The sequence below is a fragment of the Scomber scombrus genome, chromosome 12, assembly GCF_963691925.1.
Source record: "Scomber scombrus chromosome 12, fScoSco1.1, whole genome shotgun sequence".
Classification (NCBI taxonomy): domain Eukaryota; kingdom Metazoa; phylum Chordata; class Actinopteri; order Scombriformes; family Scombridae; genus Scomber; species Scomber scombrus.
The window spans coordinates 2,539,489-2,556,341 of record NC_084981.1 but is presented as its reverse complement, the minus strand read 5'-3'; the positions used below and the strand labels follow the sequence as shown (position 1 = coordinate 2,556,341).

At 38.1% G+C, this 16,853-nt stretch overlaps 1 protein-coding gene across 1 annotated transcript; it reads left to right on the top strand.

Annotated features, from left to right (window-relative positions):
* The first annotated feature begins 4,296 nt into the window (after positions 1-4,296).
* Positions 4,297-16,379, top strand: exo1 (exonuclease 1). Its single transcript, XM_062430765.1, has 13 exons — positions 4,297-4,457; positions 4,585-4,704; positions 6,726-6,849; positions 8,323-8,460; positions 8,684-8,896; positions 10,210-10,397; positions 10,511-10,613; positions 10,735-10,957; positions 11,086-11,272; positions 13,081-13,606; positions 13,808-13,897; positions 14,764-14,960; positions 16,209-16,379. Exons 1-13 carry the CDS (start codon positions 4,297-4,299, stop codon positions 16,288-16,290), a joined length of 2,352 nt encoding a protein of 783 aa, XP_062286749.1. The 3' UTR covers positions 16,291-16,379.
* The last annotated feature ends 474 nt before the right edge of the window (positions 16,380-16,853 follow it).

Below are 16,853 nucleotides of genomic sequence, written 5' to 3'. Positions count from 1 at the left end.
CATTATTATTATTTTTTATAAGTTAGCAAATGTGACAGGTCTGGAGCGCGCGCCTCCGCCGAAATATATGAAAATAGACCTGTCTTCTGTAAAAATGGAAAAGTAAACATAGTAAAAATTATACGACTTATTATTATAATATTATTATTATTATAACTATACAACTATTGACAGAACTGAGGACGTGTTTGCCTCAGTAATTTGCATGTATCATTCAATCCTTCACCATTCATATCAATTTACGAACTAATCTGTGTTCATCATTGCATATATGAACACATTCAGGTACTGCATGAGGTTCTGTCTATGGAGACAATGACAGATCAACGTATTACTAATCACACAGAAGTCACAACAAATAATATCTTTCATTTCATGTCTATCATACACGCGTGCACGTGCGTGGCGCGTGGAAACAGAACGGTGAAGTGAAGCAGTTCTTTATAAAAGCTGCACACATTTATTTCTCTTTTGCACTTGGACTTGACACAATGTAAAAGCTGTCTGCTGGAAGCGGAACATCTGGACAACTGATCAGCTGGAAAACATCTGCTGAAGACGAGCTGTTGGACACATGAAGAAGACACCAAGAGGGCATGAACTTTATTCGAGCAGTGAGCTGCTGCTGCTGCTGCAGAAATGGCTTGTAGAGGCCCCCTGTGTCAGACGGTGGTTTAACTATTATGCAGTTAAGACATATTTTTAATATGATGCCTAATGTGTTTATTATTCTCATTGACACACTTAAAAAAGTGCTTCAGTAAAAAATTATAACTTTATTTCTGTAAATTCTTCAATATAAAGATGGACAATTCATCCTCCTCTTTATAAAAACACAGATTTGATGGAAACAGACACTAACTCAACATTTTCTCTGTGGAAAATGAATATTAGATGGTATGAATGTGTGGAATGTGTTAATAAAAGTGTAGTGATTTAAAAACATGGTTGTTTTGGTTTGAGGACATTAAATGATCCAAATTTGTTGTCGACAGTTTGGGGAAGAAAGATGGCGACTGGGTCATTTTTCGAATAATGCCGGAAAAAAGATTTTTTTGTCACCATGGAGACGATGGAACTTTTTAGGCGGTGATGCCATCAATAAATATTAGAATTCAAATTAGAATCAACATTTGTCTGTCTAACAATTATCTCTGTTATCTCTATTCTATCACCTGAGCTGTTGCTGTTCACTTTGGACTAGAAGGTGAGTCTGAGCTTCTGACTCACAAACACACCTGTGTATTCATTTAATAGAACTGATTCAATCATTAAGTTTGTCTTACTAACCATTTTTATCCTTCTTTTCTCTCATTTATATCATTTTCTACTCTTATTCTGCTCTGAACACCTGAGCTGCTGCTGCTAAGCTGAAGACAGGTGAGCGCTGGAGTTAACTTATGTTATAATTCAAATCATTTTCTAACCTTTATTTTTCATTCTCTGCTTTTATCTTATTATGATACCTGAGATGTTGCTGTTCACTGTCGAGAAAAAAGATGAATCTGAGCTTCCATAGGCTTTAAATGCAATGCAATGTTTATATGTTTGTTCATACATGCTTCATATATTGTCAGGTATTCAGTAATTCAATAATTATTTGTCCGTCTAATCATTAATACTTTTCTCTGCTGTCAGTTATTCTACCACCTGAGCTGTTGCTGTTCACTGGATGAACAGCAACAGCTCACAGGATGCCAAGTGCCAACCTGCTCATCAGGAGGAAACTAACCATTCACACACATTCACACACATTCATACACCGTTGGCACAGCAACGGGAGCAATTTTGGGGTTAAGTATCTTGCCCAAAGACACATGGACATTGTGGACTGGAGGAGACGGGAATCAAACTACCCATCTTCCAATTGGTGGAGGGCCGCTCTTCCTCCTGAGCCACACATACTGTATAGGCTATATGTATAAGGTGACAGTGATGCTGACAGCAGACTGAGTGAAGTATCTATAGTCTATTCAAGTTGTGTTTTTGATATCACAGGTCAGGACAAAACAAAAGCAACAACATGTGAAATGTAAAATGATTCTGTGAGATGTTTCACTTTCAGTGATGTTGGATAAACTTCATAAGACAGGATGTGATGGTCAGCACACACAAGGAAAAGTGTTGGATAGATAAAACACAACTGTTCTTAAATACCACTTGGACAGAATATCGCCATGTTTGAATGTGACTAATATCAGTGCCTCTTTGGCATTCAATGACATTATGGTGCTGGGAGACTTTTAAATGATGTTTGTTGCTATTACAATGGCTATTACAATGACCGTTAATAACGTTATATTGTCCTTTTTTAGTTTTAAAGATGCTCCTCAGTGGCGCTTCTTTCTATAATAAACCTTATATGTTCATTTGGGTCCAGGATAACAGCGTTAAGTTCCCGCCTTCAACAGCTTTATGAAAGAGCCGGGATGGGCGGGGTCGTCCTGGGAGAAAACATATTACGTGACAGTAACATTTTAGGAGCGCTCCATTTCCGCTGCCGTTAAACCCGCCCTCTCTGCGTTCTCGACCAATAGCAGCAGCTCAAACTGAATCACTCCTTTTGCCGCTAAAACCAAACCAGCTCCAGCTCTCTCTCTGTCTAAAGCCTTCTGTATGTGTGGAGCAAAGTCACACAAAACAGGTACGTTACGTTTTAACTCAGCAATTAACAGCAGCGTTTTATTGCTTTTCTGTTTTATCTTATGTTCGACTCTTTGCACACTGACGCTGACACTGTCGCTGGTATATGAACAAGGATACCGTCTTGTCTGCTCTGTTACAACTCAAGTTAGGTTACTTCGATAGATAAAAGATGAATTTAGAAATACTATTTAAACTATTAGCTGTATTTGTGAAGTAAGCAACTGTACACTCAAACGAAGCGGCAACGTTGTCACCCGGTCAACAGTTACCTTCAGGACACGCTCTCCTTAGCTTATATCTGTAGCCGAGACTGCCATCAGAAAAACGTCCAATTTAATATAATTTTGGTTATCAACGAAGCTAAAAACATCCTATAATATAACTTGATAACTTTTTTTGCAATCTTAAGTTTATATGGTAAATTCGGCTCATAGATATTCCCCGAATTGTACTTCAGTTAGCTGAAATCTCAACTTTAACATGTGCTCATTGTTTGCTCTGCTAACGTTATTCCTCCTTTGCGTTTTGGTGAATGAAGATAGAGGAAATATAACAAATAATTGCTATTCTGAGAATATGAATTTGGTCAGCTAGCTTTGTAGTTAGTGAAAAGCGTGTTCAACAAGACGTTATTTAATTGACAGAACTTTGTATCCAGTTTGTAATTTCCAGATGAAAGTTTCGTCCTTATTTATTAAGCAGTCTGTCAGTAAGTAGAAACATATGCGCAAATAGTGCTTCATGACTGACAGCATTTTTGTACAATGTGTGTGTTTACACAGCTGATCCTCTACAGACTGACACACATGTCTCAGGGGACAAAGCCACAACCTGTGTGTGTGCAGTGGACTGCACAGGTTACTAACTGATGGGTTCAAACATTGCTTCCCTATAGAAACTGTTGTAGGCATCAGTAAATATTGCTTTGTTATTGTATTGGATTGGATTGATAACAATCTCCAGTTCTGTAGTCAGGCTTATAGTGGTTTAACTGTCCTTTTGTTAACATTTGGACCATGGATTGTGCTTTTGAATGTGAGGGATTAATTGTCAAAGCTAATGTATTTTCAAAATAAAAGATAACCAATTAATGACCAGCCAAATGGAAATGCTGCTGCAATATCCCACACACCCCAATATAATGCCTGGAGAGAAAAGGGTGTTCCAAAGTGTTGTATGGTGAAACACATTAACCATCGACATACATTTAAACAAATCTTTAGTTTTGTCCAGAAATCAGAAATTATTCACATTGGTAAGCTGGAAGCAGAGATTTTGGAAATGTTTGGGGTCATTTAGAAACTGTTGTGATTAAAGAGTTTGTAAAGCACTGACATTTATCTTATAAAATATCCTTCTCAATACGTATTTTGGTCACAATTCTTGGAGAAACAAATTCCATATTTATGTTGTGTGCTTTTACGTTTAAAAAAAGACTGTCAGCTGATTATGCAATACAATTGATACAATTATACAATATGATGTTTGCATCAGTCAGTTACATTTGTGGAGGGGCAATCATTTATATAAAAGAGCATAGAAGCAAAAATATTGATTTGCTCCTAAATGATAGTGACTTGTTTCCATGTCAGTCTTTCTTATTAATAGTTGGTTTTATCAGTACTTCCTGTTTATTTCCAGCAGCTGAAAATGGGAATCCCTGGATTGCTGCAGTTCATCAAAGAAGCAGGAGAGCCTGTCAATGTGAAAAAATACAAAGGGCAGACGGTTGCCGTGGACACGTACTGCTGGCTGCATAAAGGAGCTTTTTCATGTGCCGAAAAGCTTGCTAAAGGAGAACCAACTGAACAGTAAGCATTTATATAATTGTACCTGAATGATTAAAAAAATGTTGGTCTGACATATTCCAGTTTTTAATCTACTTATAGTAAAGGTTGGATGCATAAACCTCCATATTGTTCATTTGTTCACTTCCAGGTATGTGTGGTACTGTATGAAATTTGTGGACATGCTGTTGAACTTCAGTGTCAAACCAGTTCTGGTGTTTGATGGACGCAATCTGCCCTCAAAAAAAGAAGTGGAGAAAGCCCGCAGAGAGTGAGTGATTACCTGCACTGTGTATCAATGTATGGATGCTGATAAGCTATATTTGCTTTGAACTATTTCAAATTCTTTTTTTTTCTTTTTTTGTAATTGACTTTTTATTCATTTTTCTTTCATTATACAAAATAATGTACATGCTACAGTTGGGCACAAAACACAGAACATCGGGAGGATCTGAGTGTTGGATAAGATAGCAGAGTCAACATTAATACAGTAAACATAAATAGGTCTGGTTGTTTTTAGACACTTTAATTACAGAATAATCGCATATTATGGTTTTAGTAGTACAAACTGTTGTGAGATTTGTATACAGTGGGTCCACTTGGGTCCACTTTTGAATTGTATTTAGTTTTGCACTATTAAAGGGAACCTCCACTGATATTTACACATTAAAGTGTGGTTACAGGTAAGATACGATAAACTTTATTGTCCCAAAAGAAATTTGCCTTGGGCTAAAAGTGCCGAACACAGCTGCACATTAACAACATACATGACAGACACAGTGATAGGACCAAAAATGCAAACAGTTTATTATATAATTATATAAATATTCAACTTTGTGCAATTATATATTGCACAAAGTTGAATATTGCACATATTCCTAAGTAAACATGGACATGTTAAGGCACAAGGTAAAGAAGAAAAAAATTACAATAAAATTACAATAAATAAGCTACATAAAAACATTCAAGTAAAGCCTATAAAAAATTCTAGAATGTGACTAATAAATAATAAATAGTAAGTGATAACTAGATAAAAGTGATATCAAGTTAAAAGGGATATTTTCTTCTCAAGCTGAGATATATGTTATGTCTGTTGCTGCTTGTTTAAGAGTTATGGATGTAAGGACCAGGGTATCTATTTTTTTTTCTTCAAAAAATTGAATAACTTTTAAGATCTTTTTAAAGGAAGAAATAATACCATTGCTGCCACAAAAGAATACGAAACATTAGAATACTGTATACACAGTTATGAGTTTTATTGAAATTGAAAAAGAGGCGAGAAATAACAAACTTATTTCTGATGCAATAATAATAAGCACAACACTAAGTTATGTTATCATTTATATATGAATAACTGTATTTATTCTGTGTAAAGCTTTTGTCCACTCATGTAAATATACTTGTACCACGGCATAAAAATACTAACGTCACTTTAGTAATAATATACATGACCATGTTGTAAGTACTCAATCCAGAAAAGTGTCACATGTGACTGTTGTACTCATATATAATAACATACAATAATACAAAAGCAGGATTTTACTGTGGGTTGAAATGGAGATCATTTTTAAGTCATTTATATAGGACTGCAGCTAATGATTAGTTTCATTATAGTTCCAACTGCTGATTCTTTTTTACTTTAATAAGTTGATTGGTTGGTTATGTAAAATAATCAGAAAATAATGATAGTAATGATAAATAACATAAACTGAACAAATATAATTACACTCAAATCAAAGTTTAATACCTTAACTCCTACAATTCCAGATATTTTTACACATTTTTAGACCTTGAATATCATAATCTAAATTTAAGACTTTTTAAGGATCTGTGGGGACCCTGGTAGGGACGAATGAGAGTTTAAAACGAGATGTTGCATATGTTGTTCCACTACTGCATTTGTGGCTCCAGAGGGAGCTGTGTGTGTGTGTGTGTGTGTGTGAGTGATTACAGCTGATCTCACAGCACTGCTGCTGTCTTTAAACCTTTTAACCTGTATCATAAGAGAAATGGAGAGTGTGAGTCATAATGTTGGTTTTGGTTACTTCTTTAATTGTCCAGCCCTACCATGACAGAAAATAGAAACTGTGCCAAACACACACCTCACAAACACTCATTGCTCAGTTTATTTGAAGAACTGCATTCCTAAACTGCAACAGGACAACATTGAGGTGTAGAGAGGAATGCACAGACCTGTAGCCTTGCTACAAACAAATACTGAGTCATCAGGAACCAAAAGACATCCAAAACTTAATTTTCATTACTAATTCTGTTTCATCACGTACCCTCCAGACGTCGAGAAACCAACCTTCAGAAAGGCCGGCAGCTCCTACGAGAAGGCAAACTCTCTGAGGCCAGAGACTGTTTTACCCGCTGTGTTAACATCACTCCAGCCATGGCTCACAACCTTATTAAGGTGAGGACTTCCTGTTTCCTGTCAGGTGGATTTAAATGATTTGAACGCCTCAACTGCTTTGGTCAGAGAACTTCATTTTCAGCATGTAATGACAGGTTTAAGAGATGAAGAGTTTGTACAAATCCCTGCTCATAGACTATCCATTTTTATTCATATTCAGTATCAAAAAAGCCCATACAAGTTATTCAAATGTCTTAAATATAATGTAGTTTTACTTGCCTGCTGTAGACACTGACATTAGTTACCCTGGTTACAACACATGTGTACTGCTGTATAGCATGTGTTACTGTATACTGTCAGCAGGGGGGGCTCAGTTTACACACTGCTCTACACAGGTAAATAGATTGCTGCATTTGGGGTTTGAATGTGATGTTGCATCATACTGCATTAAAATGATACAGAAGTCTACACTTAGTCATCTACTAAATGGGATAATAAACTTTATGTAACTAACTTTATTGTTCCACTATAATGATCCATGTGTTCAGTCCTCACAGGTAACACACACTGACTAAGAAATGAGTCCCATTATAAGTACAATGACTAACCTCAGCTTACACTAGAGGTAAAGTTTTAGGGGGTCATCAGCTCACCCGGATTCACAAATATGAACATGAATTGCATCAGATAATGTATTGGCCTCATGTTTGTGATATGACTGAAGCAGTTACATGATGCAAGAGTTGCTCATCAGCAGGCACGTTGGAGTTGAGGGCACTGTTTCCAGGCGGGGGTTTCAACCAGTGACTATCAATATGAAAATACACTAGAGTTAATATTAGAAAAAGGTTAAATAGAGGGAGACAGCTGTATAATACTCTCACTTTATAATCTCTGACTTTGCTTCAAGATGACAGGCAGTATGTATGATGTGTTTGATGGAAGAACAGGATGTAGTACAACATGTGACTATCTGATGTGTTTATAGATACGATTCATCTGAATGTCACAGTCAGACACAAACACAGCCAAAGTACAGACACTTTTACTACTACTACCTTGCTACCACTGTATTTTATGTATTATTATTATTGTATGGAGTTTTGTCAGTCTGACCTATTGCAAACACTGATGCTAGCCACAGTAGCTTGGAAGCTCATCCACTTAACTAACAATTTAGTAATTTGTTAATCCATCCATCCATCCATTTTCCTCCACTTATCTGGGTCCAGGTTGTATTCATTTAATCAATCATTGTTATGCACCGCTAGAAAGTACTGCTATAAATGCCAGTAAATTCCTGCACTTAAATAATGAATAATTGTAATCCTTATCATCCATACTTTGAGCGGTATGACCATGAAGAAGCTATTAAATTTCATTCCATGTGCTATTTTAAAGTCGTAATTACATTTGGTGAACATTGCAGAAACCTGCATGGCTGCCTGCTCCTCTGTTTCTCTCTCTTGCTCTGTGGTTCTATCCAGTAGTGTTGCACATTGGTGAAGTTAAGTGTTTTTATTCTTGAACCAGGCTGCGAGGGCGAGAGGAGTGGACTGTGTCGTGGCTCCATATGAAGCCGATGCTCAATTAGCTTACCTCACTAAGTCTGGTTTGGCCCAGGCCGTCATCACAGAAGACTCTGACCTGCTGGCATTCGGCTGTAAAAAGGTAAACAAGTATTCTGTGCTAAGAACAATGAGGAAGTTGTCTTATCTGCAGGAGACAAACATTTAAGGGTTAGGGTTACGGTTATGAGATTATAATCACACATAACAAAGTGTTTAGTCAGTGTTAAAAATGAATGATCAAATGCTTCAGTGTTTGTCCTGTCCTACAACTTCTGATTATATTCTGCCCCCAACTCCTAAACCACTCCTTCACAATCTTGCAGGTGATTCTCAAAATGGATAAGCAGGGAAACGGCCTGGAGATAGATCAGAGCAACCTGGGCCGCTGTCGCTCTCTGGGCAACATTTTCACTGAGGAAAAGTTCCGCCACATGTGCATCCTCTCCGGCTGCGACTACCTGGCCTCCCTGCACGGCATCGGCCTGGGCAAAGCCTGCAAGCTGCTGCGGCTGGCCAAAGACCCCGATATCCTCAAGGTGAGACCAGACAGTGAGATGGTGAAGCTGGATTATACTTTTTTAGCAAAGTGACTGTTATTTTAACTTATAAGCAGGGTAGATCAACATGGGAACTTGCTTCTGAGGAATGTATGTTTAGGTCATCAGACTGAAATCAGCCTGAAAATCAGCTCATTGAAAGAATGACATCAGCATTCCTGAAGTTAAATGATACCAGGGGACTTTTGAAAGAAGAAAATAAACACATTCTTATTGGAAATGAAAAGTTGAATTCATACAGTCAGCTCAATCTTATACACTCAAATATAAGCTTAATTGGTGTGGTATGACCAGTAGCTATACAATATAAACATTGAGTAGATATACTGTTCTGTGACTGACATTAATGAGTCTCATTATTAATTTTGTCTTGAGTGTTTGACTAAATAATCTTAACTAACCCTAACCTGAGGTCCATGTCAGCTGTGGTTGAAAGCACAGGAACAAGCTTATAAGTGTACCTTGACTTCTGTCAGATCTCTATTTGTACAGTAATACCGTTACAGTACATTTTAAAATGAACCATTATCTTAAATACTACTTGTGTCCACAGTGGCAGCTGATCAGGTTACATACCCTCTCACACACACACACACACACATATATATATCATATACATGCACTTACATAATGATGCAATTAATAAGAGACTAGTTAGTAATAATAATTAGTATTGAATATTAAATGTTACTTTTTCAATTACACAATAATAAATGTTTTAATTTTTGAAAATGCAAACTAGGTGTATTGTATAACAATATGTATAGGTACGCAATGGGGTGGGCGGTATAGATACTTTCAAATACCTATATAATATATCATTAATATAATATATATCGGTATCGCAACAATATTGTAGGGTATTGTGCTTTCACAAACTATTATGAGATTATTGATAAATAATCACCAGTAATGTGGATATAATGACAAAGTGGATAAAGTCAAATAATAGAACAGCTAGAATAATAGAGAATAACATCATTTTACTGTAATACATCCTTTAAAACCAGGAAAAACAACACTTATGACATATCACGATATTACGATATCTAGTCTCATATCACGATATCAATATAATATCGATATATTGCCCAGCCCTAGTATGCAATTAAAATAAAATGTAACTTTAAGAATGTAAATATTGGTAAAAGGTTCTCTGCACAGCTGTGAGTGTTTTAATAAAATATTAAGCAAATGCATACAGAAAGTGAGTCAGTTGTAGTTACTTTAGCATTGTTAGGATTGTCATAGTAAAAGACTGTTCACACTGTGAGCTCTTGTCGTCCTGTCAGGTAATCAGAAAGATGGGTCAGTACTTGAAGATGAACCTGGTGGTGCCTGAGCAGTACATCGAGGGCTTCGTCAGAGCCAACAACACCTTCCTCTACCAGCTGGTGTTTGATCCTGTCAACAGGAAAGTTGTACCCCTCAACCCCTACCTAGAGCATGTTGACCCCTCCACCCTCAGCTACGCCGGCCTGTATCCTCCTGCCCTGAATAATGAAAATGATGTTCTTATAGTTAGAAATGGGAAACTGTGTGTTCCTCTCTATCACTTGCACAGCATTATGTCCTTAATGATTTTGAATGTAGCAATGTAGGAGATGAAAAAGGCTTGCAGATGGCTTTGGGAAACCTTGACATCAACACAATGGAGAGGATAGACAACTTCAGCCCAGATAAACCCATGGCACAGGTATCACATCAGTTAAAGAGCAAGAGTGATGATGAAAATAAATGCCACATTTCATTTAGAACAAAAACACTGTTTATTCTAACACGGCCTGATATTCCAGTTTCTAATTTCCTTTCCCCAGCCATCCAAACCCCGCAGTAAAAGCTGGAACACCCCCCCTGCCTCCACTGCCTCCACTGGGCCCAGTATCTGGAGCCGAAGCTTTAGGCCTGCCTCTGCTGCCCCGCCCCAGCCTGCTACCTCCCCAGAAAGGCCTCCCTCTACCAGGGGGAAGGAGAGAGTCATCAGCCTGGATGGTCTGAGGCTCCCCTGCAGAGAGCTGCAAGTGAAGAGACCCAGAGAGGGTGAGATGCACTGTTTAGATTACCACTGTTTGTTTTTTTTGGGATACACATACATAAATCTATCTCACATTATATGTAGCTCTACATGTTACTTTGTTAAACTGAACTCTCTTCTTTTCCTCATGTAGACTCCAGTATATCAGACGTGGACGTTCTGCAACAGTACTCTTCCTCCAGTCAGAAGAGATCCAGGTCAGACCAGCAGCAGGACAAGCTGACACCAGTCAGTCAGCCCCGGCCACGTAATCGCTTTGCCACCCTGCTGCAGAGGAGGAACCAGGAAGCTGAGGAGGACGGCCAGGCCACATGCAGCAGGTGACATCACAGGAATACACACATCTCATTACTGATCTAATCCTAACTCATATTTAAAATTGAGTACATACTATGTATAAAGAATGTTAGTGTGTTGTTTTCTAACGAAAGTGTACTTAATTGTATTTTTTAAATGAGCTAAATATAGAAGACAATATAGATTAATAATGAATATAGGCAGTCTGTTGCAAAGGTAAATAAAGCATCGCAGGAGTTAATTGTTAGACTTCAACAGGAAAAGGGACCGGCTCAACCATGATCTCCTGCCAGTTTTGTTTTAATACCAAACAATGAATCATCACTCTGACATCTGATTCTGTGGTTTTTAAATGCTGTCAGAGGTAGTAACTGCTCCTCATGTAGTACAGTACTAATTACATTTGTTTAGTAATTGTTTTACATTAGGACAATAAAAGAGAGACAGTTAAGATGAGAAATATTTTAACAAACATCATTGTTGATGAAATATGCTAATTTTCTGGTGTCGGGATATATTTAAAGTATGGCAAACTAACTACTGGCCTGGCTAGTTGGCAAGCTAACGCTAACACGCTAGTCAGCTTATTCACCTGGTTTATTCTTAACCTAGCATAAAGCATTTAGCATAAAGCCTGTAAGCAGGGGAAACAACTAACCTGGCTCTGTTCAACATGAAAGATCCCGTAAAAACTGTTGTATAAGTCGCATCAGTGTATAAGACGCAGTCTGTTTCGGGGGGTAACCAGTAACTATTAATTTATAAACACATATGTTTATACTCCAAAACTTTTTCAATTTACTTTTATTTGAAACACAATCAAAACACAAATATTACATCTGAAACAGTGTGTCTGGTTGATGGTTAATGGTCCGGTAATGATTTGCTTAACTGAACTGGACCGGTATATTAACTCTGACTGGGTTCGGGTTAGGCTGAGTTTCAATTCAACCTTTTAAAAGAACACAGTAACTTTACATATTTAATACAGTGTGTACCTGTTTGCTTACTGAGTCCCAAAAACTCTTCATCAGAGCTGTCACTGTGCGCAAATAGATTACTGCACCCGAGTCGCACTTTTGCACATTGCGCTTTAACTTCAGTTTGGTCTGTAAATCATTAATAGTCTATTTTCATTAGCTGCAGACACTAGAGCACGCAGCATGTGCTTGGCACTGCTGTTTATAGGATGTTATAGGTCATAAATGTGGACACTCATCATCCCCAAAACAGTTTTTTCATCTATGAAAAAGTTTGAAAGACTGTTGATTTTTAAATTGTTATTATTAAACTGTGGGAACATAGAGCTGTGCAAACATAAACACACTCCTGCTGCGATTCATCTGAAATCAGATCATTTTGTTGCGATTTTGAAACGCTGTTGTGGTTGGACCATAAACTTTACTGAACCGCAGTTGTGGTTTTATAGAAAGCAGCGGACTAGATCAGTTGGCATGCTATAGCCGGATACAGTGACTGTGTGAAACTTTCTGAAAGTCTTATCAGGTCTGATATCTTCAAGTACAGTACAGTACAGACCAAAACCTGCACTCTGGCAACTTTTGCCATATCTAGCAACTCTGTTTATAGATTCTGATCAAATGGATACGCAGTTGACAAGATGTTTCCCCTGCTTCCAGCCTGATCTAACCAAATACGGCCAGCAACTCTGTACGAACACACAGAAAGCTATTCTTTTAAAATAAGGATAGTACTTGAGATCACAATATATTCCAAAATAACGAAGATGAACAGTTTTTTCCATAGTGCATTTCATGGCTGCATTAAAGTTAATGCTGTATGTTGTTGATTTGTTTTTTTCCACATAAAGATTCTTCAGTAGCTCCAGTTCAGCATCCAGTCTGAGCACTAAGCAGTCTGCTCAGGAGGATTCACCTCAGGGTGCAAGTCCCACTCAGGAGAAGCCCTCTCCCAGCACCCAGACCAATGACAGCGACGGTCCCGACGTCCCATCTGTGGATACCCCCAGCCCACCTGAAACCCCCAGCACCACATCCCCGTGTTCAGCCAGTCAGCGCCGCAGGCTGTTTGATTGGTCGGGTAGTTCCCTTTCAACTGAGCAATCAACAATGCCACAGTCCACCTCAGGCCTTACCGCCCTGCAGCAGTTTCAGTATAAGAAGGAGACAAAGACACAGAAAACCTCTGGAGATACGTCACCCCTGCGTCTGTCCTCCACTGACAGGAACTCAGAGGACAAGGATGACCTCCCAGACTCCCCTCCCTCCCAGGACAGCGCATACTTCTCCCAGTCCCAGCCTTACCTCATTTCCTTCGACAAAGAGGAAGCCCCCACCTACAGCTTCCAATCCTCCTACCCGGAGGATGCTGCATCTGTAGGTTTACACAAATCTGCACCGCCTTTACAAGTATCTATACGTGCTTTGTGGTTGGGTCAGCTTTCACACATTCATCATTGTCACAGTAATATGACTCATAAGTGGGTGTGCTTAGCGCTGTTTGGGTGTGCACGACTTGTTATGTGTTGTTATGTGTGTTTTAAAGCTAATGACAGCCCTTCATACGTGCCTCCTCAGGAAATGAATTCAAGCAAAGATTCAGAGCCAGAGCAGAGTCCCACACAGTCAGCATCAGTGGCTAAGAAAGCCGTTACGCTGAAATCGAAGGTGGGTTTGATGAAATATGAATGTTTCAGATTTGTGGTCGTTCTTGGTGGGTTGATGCATGCTGAGGTCTCACACATTCTCTTAACATATCACATAGCCTCTTCACCTTCATGGTACATCACAAAGTACATGCACAAGCACTTTAAAAAAAAAAAAAATTATAAATGCAGTGATGAAGATAATGCACTCAGTTATTGCAATGATGCAGTTATCATCACAGCCCTGGTGTCAGCACGCCTTTGAAAGCAGCAAGCCTCAACCAATTTCATTAGCATGGGTTTTAATGTCCCATGATATGTGCGGTAATGATGTTAACCATGCTGACCATATATATATTACCATCCCACTCATATACTCTTAATGCCATTTTTTCATGAGCAGAGCTGTGACAGACAGGGGGGTTGATTTCATATATATATATTTATATATTCAAGGAGGATGGGGCTTTTCCTGTATAGACAATTTTGAGGTGGCATCAAAATCAGGGTCTCCATGGATCCTATGACGTTTAAAGATAAATACTTTGTTTATTTTCTTAAAATATTGTGTTTTTTAAGAGGGGACATACTGTTCTTGACGCTAAGATAAGCTTATTACTTAACACACAAACATGATATCAGTCCTCTCATCTCTGGGAAATAAGTGAACTATTCCTTTAAACACGATTCACCACACAATTAGAATTAGTTTCTTCTTTACTACATCCACCTGGATTCATTCATTACTTCTTGAAAGTGTAATTTATTTTCTTTAATTTAATTTGATAAACTTTAAATGTTTTAACAGCAGTATATCTGAAGACATTTTGTGTGGCAGTAAAATGTTGTCTTCATCTAGTCTCCTGTCCTCCGTCTCTCTCTCCACAGGTTTCAGGTCTGTCCAAACTCAAGTCCAGTAGTCAGAGTCCTGCCACAAAGGTTAGGGCTCTGGGCCCGGCCAGGGTCAGCGGGCTTAGGAAGAAGTCTGTGGGCTCTGGGAAGAAAACACCATCCACCAATAACGAAAACAAGCCTGGAGTCCAGGCCACCATCAGCAGCCTCTGGAAGAACTTCAGCTTCAAAAAGTAAAAGAAAAAAGTTAAATGAAGAGAACTTTTAACAACAGTTTGAACAGTTGGTAAACAGAATGGAAGATTATAGAGAAAGAAATGTTTCCAGACTAAAATTCCTCATAGATTTAATCTGACTGCATACCAGTGGATGAGGAATCCAAACATGCAGATTCTTCAGCTTACATCCGCATTAATGTTTTTCAGTGTGAACCTGCACCTGCAAAACACTTCTGAGAACATCATTGTTGGTGTCTTTTGGGTTTCACTAACCTTTCTAACTAGTTTCTGTATTACTGATGACTTTTGATATTGTCACAGTTATGACTGATCCTGTGACATCTTCAAAGCTATGTTTAGAGTCTGATCCACACAGATCTGTTTAATCTTAAAAAGTTGACTGATAGTTTCTGTTAGTGTCACCGTGGCCCAAACTGTGAGTATGAGACTGTTTCAAATCGGTGACATCAGTAGTTATAGTGAGGATCTGATAATGAAAGTGTACACATACATGTGATTCTGCAACATGAGCTTCTGGAACTTTCTGTATTTAGCTTGCGGACTGGACTCAGGGCATGTCAGAAATGTATCCTCATCCTCAATCACCCTTTACAATTCTTATTTAACATCTGCTTTATAGATCAGTTATAAGACATTAATAAGAACAACATTTTGGTTCCCAGGATGTTAAAAGTCTGCACCAAAATCAATGTATTAACCATTTATTCACATCTATAGTCAGACCTGATGAATGGTGAATTCAGCTGATAATCTCATTATCCTTTATGAATGACATGAATGTTAATGACTCAATGAGATTTTTCACAACCTGGCAACCCTAAAGTTCTAATTAAACTTCTAGCTGATCTATAAAGCATTTAGTAATATCATATTAGTCTGAACCGTTTGTAAAGCCATTATTTACAATTTATAAACTCTTTAGAATATTCCTTATTAGGAAGTGGTACCAAAAACATAAAAACATTATTTAATGTACATTTTTGGTTTCCTTCATAGCTTTTGTGGTCTGTGAAACATCGGAATGTTTGCAAGTTGCAGAAATATCAAAACATTTGACACGTTTTATAAATTATCTTAGAAAAATGAAATCAATAGTCATGGAGGAATTTTAGCAGATTGTTTATTTACCCAACTGGACTGGAAACCAACTGATGTCAAAGTAGAAAAAATAGTTTTAGGCTCTGATATGAGAAATTATATCTGTCATTTTAACATTGTGTCCATCATGTTTTTGTTTTTCAGAGACACTCAGAAGATGAGTCCCTGTAAGAAAGGACAGCCCATGTCTCCAGTCAAAGACAACCTGCTGGCCAGCTCGACTTAGAGGGACATGAACTTAGTCAACAGCTTCTGATGGATGCTTAGAATGTTTGACACAGTGCTGAGCGCTGTGTGTGTGTGTGTGTGTGTGTGGGAGTGACACCTTTAAACATACCATGTATGTTCATGATTTGTCATCAACATGTGTTTCTTAATGTACATTTGTAAATAAAGAAACTATGATACAAGTGTATCCTGTGTGTGGCTTTGAGTTTCCCAGCTGTACACAAGCTGTATGAAGAGTTGGTGCATCCCATCTGTAAAACTGATGTGTGTTATAACACAGCATTTAAAGAATACGTCACATAGCAGACTACTGTGAAATGTACCATGCATACCTGACTGTTTACTGTTACCTGCATGCAAGCTGAGGAATGACCATAACACTGCTGACACCCATTGTCTTCACAACAATGTTTAGTGTCTTCATCTGTCAGCCTGAGCAGAAAACTATTGGTTTCATTTCATGAGTGAGGTGAGATTGAGTGTGTGGTTTTGACAAGAAAATCACCCAGCGGGATTGTTTTTGTAATGTTTAACATAGATTTGCATCTGTCTCCTTGTACC

Coding starts and splice junctions, on each gene's coding strand:
- exo1 (XM_062430765.1), top strand. CDS start 4,297: ATGGGAATCCCTGGATTGCTGCAGTTCATCAAAGAAGCAGGAGAGCCT. Junction 8,461..8,683: donor TGGCATTCGGCTGTAAAAAG/GTAAACAAGTAT, acceptor ACAATCTTGCAG/GTGATTCTCAAAATGGATAA. Junction 13,607..13,807: donor ACCCGGAGGATGCTGCATCT/GTAGGTTTACAC, acceptor GTGCCTCCTCAG/GAAATGAATTCAAGCAAAGA.